The 3,149-nt window shown below is 38.3% G+C and overlaps 1 protein-coding gene across 1 annotated transcript; it reads left to right on the top strand.

Moving 5' to 3' along the window:
* The first annotated feature begins 1,429 nt into the window (after window positions 1-1,429).
* Window positions 1,430-2,371, top strand: LOC119537682 (olfactory receptor 145-like). Its single transcript, XM_037840222.1, has one exon. It carries the CDS (start codon window positions 1,439-1,441, stop codon window positions 2,369-2,371), a length of 933 nt encoding a protein of 310 aa, XP_037696150.1. The 5' UTR covers window positions 1,430-1,438.
* The last annotated feature ends 778 nt before the right edge of the window (window positions 2,372-3,149 follow it).

Here is a 3,149-nt window from a genome sequence, read left to right as displayed (position 1 = left end):
AAACAGAAGGCATCTACATTTTATTTCAGAGATATTTTAGAAAAGACAAAACCCAATGTCAGTTACAGCAATCCTTGACAGTTTTTAAATATAGACATATAGAACCTTGGAGTCAAAGGACTTGCAGAAAAATCTACAGTAGAAAGTGGGAAGAATGATGTAATAAAATAATATAATAGGTAGATTTTTCTTTCAAGTTGAAGGTGGCAGGGAGATGGGAGTTTTCTTTTTATTTCTACAACGGTGTGTGTATAATCCCAAGAGTTAAGTGCAAACTTGAGGAAAATATTGGTCCCTAAAGAACTAAAAACATAATGTGGTCCACGTTATTTCCCTATTTACACTTGGAATCTTTCCCCTAGGGAAGAAGCTGAGCAGACTTCTCACCTATTATAAGCAAGTGGATTGTATCATTAAACTCACATTAAGTCTCTTGTGCTTATCAAGGAAAAATTGTGATAATAAATAAGACTTTTGTTTTCTTCTGCTTGAGATGACTCAAAGTTAAAATTATAAATTATGCTCTGTAGCTTAGAATGATTTCCAGGGCATATTGGAAATTATCTGTTATGCATCCTCTCAGAGTCAAAGGAAATGAAATAGCTGAGATGAAACTTGCCTTTCAAGGACCACGGGGGTAAATAAGAGTGATCAGGAAGCTCAGAGGCATTCCGGTCTAAGGATGGTGAGTTCCTGAATTCCACTCATATTGTATCCTCCATATTTTGAGACTGAAGTCTAGGGATTAAGACATGTGCCTTTCTCTGACATTTTTTATTGTTTTGCCATTCCAGTGAATTAGGTGGAAGAATCTGTTTGAGGGAAGAAGAGTATGTTAAGAGTCAATAGGATCACCAGACTTCCTCTTTCTCAGGGTATAAGTTTCCTGTCCTTGAAGGAACTCACTCTTGTGGATTTATGGCTTTTACTCTGTGACTTGTGGCAGTTGCAGAACCTCTACTTGGATCTTGTTCTGTTGTTTTGATCTGGAAACAATGTTCATGGTTCCTACCCCACCAGTGTCTAAGTTCATTAACGACCAACTCCAGGTAGCTAGTTCCTTTGCCTCCAGTTTTACTGATGAAGGGAAAACTCACATGAATGAGCATACAATTAGATGAGAGAGAAAGTTCTGTACTAGTCCATCTTCCTTCTCCCTTGTTTTTCCAGCTTTCATATTTTCTATGGCATCAATTTCTTTCACTCTGTAGGCTATTGATGGTCCTCTTTATTATATTTAGCTTAGGGTTCTATGAAGCAGAAGTCAGTTTCATTCAATATAATGATAGTAGTAAAGAGATTCTCTGGGTCTCTGTTGGGTTAGTCTCAGACATTCCTACTATAGAGACCACTCTTGTGGAAGGAGGTATTGTGAGGAGATGTGGATTACCATTTACACTAATACTTTCCTTTGTGCCCACAGATCTCCCAGACAAGTATGGCTACTGGAAATGGTTCTTTTGTGTCTGAATTCATTCTGGTGGGATTAACAGATCATCCAGATCTCCAACTCCCCCTGCTTTTCCTGTTTGTAGCAGTGTATACGGTCACTGTGTTGGGTAACTTGGGCTTGCTAACTTTAATTGGGCTGAATTCCCACCTTCACACCCCCATGTACTTTTTCCTCTTTAACTTGTCTTTCACAGACCTCTGTTACTCATCTGTTATTACTCCCAAAATGCTCATCAACTTCATATCAAGGAAGAATATTATCTCCTATATTTCATGCATGGTCCAGCTCTACTTTTTCTGTTTTTTTGGTATTTCTGAGTGCTACGTGTTGACATCAATGGCCTATGATCGCTATGTGGCCATCTGTAACCCACTCTTGTATAACATTGCCATGTCCCCTAAAGTGTGTGTCAACCTTATTCTTGGTTCATACTTGATGGCATTTTCTGTTGCTGTGGCCCACACCGGAAACATGTTGAGAGTGACCTTCTGTGATGCCAACACCATCAACCATTTTTTTTGTGACATCCTCCCTATGCTCCAGCTCTCCTGCATGAGCACCTTTGTCAATGAGCTGGTGGTCTTCATTGTAGTGAGCATCAACATCATTGTGACCTGTCTCACCATCTTTATCTCTTATGGTTTCATTCTCTGCAGCATCCTCCACATGAATTCCACTGAGGGCAGGTCCAAAGCCTTCAGCACCTGCAGTTCCCACATAATGGCTGTTTCTCTGTCCTTTGGATCACTGTCATTTATGTATCTCCAGCCATCTTCAGCCAGTTCTGTGAATGGGGGAAAAATCTCTTCTGTGTTTTACACCATTGTTGTTCCCATGATGAACCCCTTAATCTACAGCTTGAGGAATAAAGATGTAAAACTTGCCATGAGAAAAACTCTGACAAGTAGAATATTTTGATCAGAGTCTGTTCCTCTTTGTCCAAGTAGTTTCAGGACAGGGACATGCTGGATGTATTATTACAACACTTTTTGGTGGCAGCCTTCCTATCCTATTTTTTTCTGTCCATTGAGAAGGAAATGTATTTCCATTTTACGAATAGGTCTTCCTCCTTAATATTTATGGACAGTTCTTCTCCTTCTTACCTTTTATCCAGTTTAATCATAACATTAAGGAATGAATTTATTACCTCTATTATTTTCCTTGTCAGTTTGAACTTTCTATGATCTCCTGGAAAAAGATGAATGATTATGCAAATTATCAAATAAACTATCTCTATGTTAACACTTTTTCATTGGAGGGTGGCCCTGGGACACTTATATATCAGTTGTAATGTGCCTTTGGAAGCATGAGTCAAACAATCTGTCCCTATTCCTTCCTTCATGGACAGAAGTGTCTCCTTCAAATGCCAGTGTTCCACTGAGATAGAAGGTTTCTTAAAGATTTCATTTGTATCCTAATGTTCTACTGCCTGGAGATTTCTTATTTATCTTTGAACACCCAAACAAGTACATAATAGATGGTCAATATGTAAGTATTGCTTGGAGTGGAAGCTGGAACCAAGGGTGTTAATAAAAAGCATGGTCTTAGTCTCCCCATTTTAAGTATTTGCTCTTTCTAGTATACTTTGCTTCCACTTTATTTTATTACTTTTATTTCAATAAGGATGACAAATGGGACATCATTTCAAGTTTTTAAAAGTTGAGCTTTGAATTTCTCTTAAGGTGGTTGCTTTTTT

This window comes from Choloepus didactylus, chromosome 6 (assembly GCF_015220235.1).
Source record: "Choloepus didactylus isolate mChoDid1 chromosome 6, mChoDid1.pri, whole genome shotgun sequence".
Classification (NCBI taxonomy): Eukaryota; Metazoa; Chordata; class Mammalia; order Pilosa; family Megalonychidae; genus Choloepus; species Choloepus didactylus.
The sequence above is the reverse complement of the archived record's forward strand: the minus strand, read 5'-3'. Positions and strand labels throughout refer to the sequence as shown.

Bases quoted from the DNA above. Each gene is read 5' to 3' on its own strand.
- LOC119537682 (XM_037840222.1), top strand. From the start codon at position 1,439: ATGGCTACTGGAAATGGTTCTTTTGTGTCTGAATTCATTCTGGTGGGA.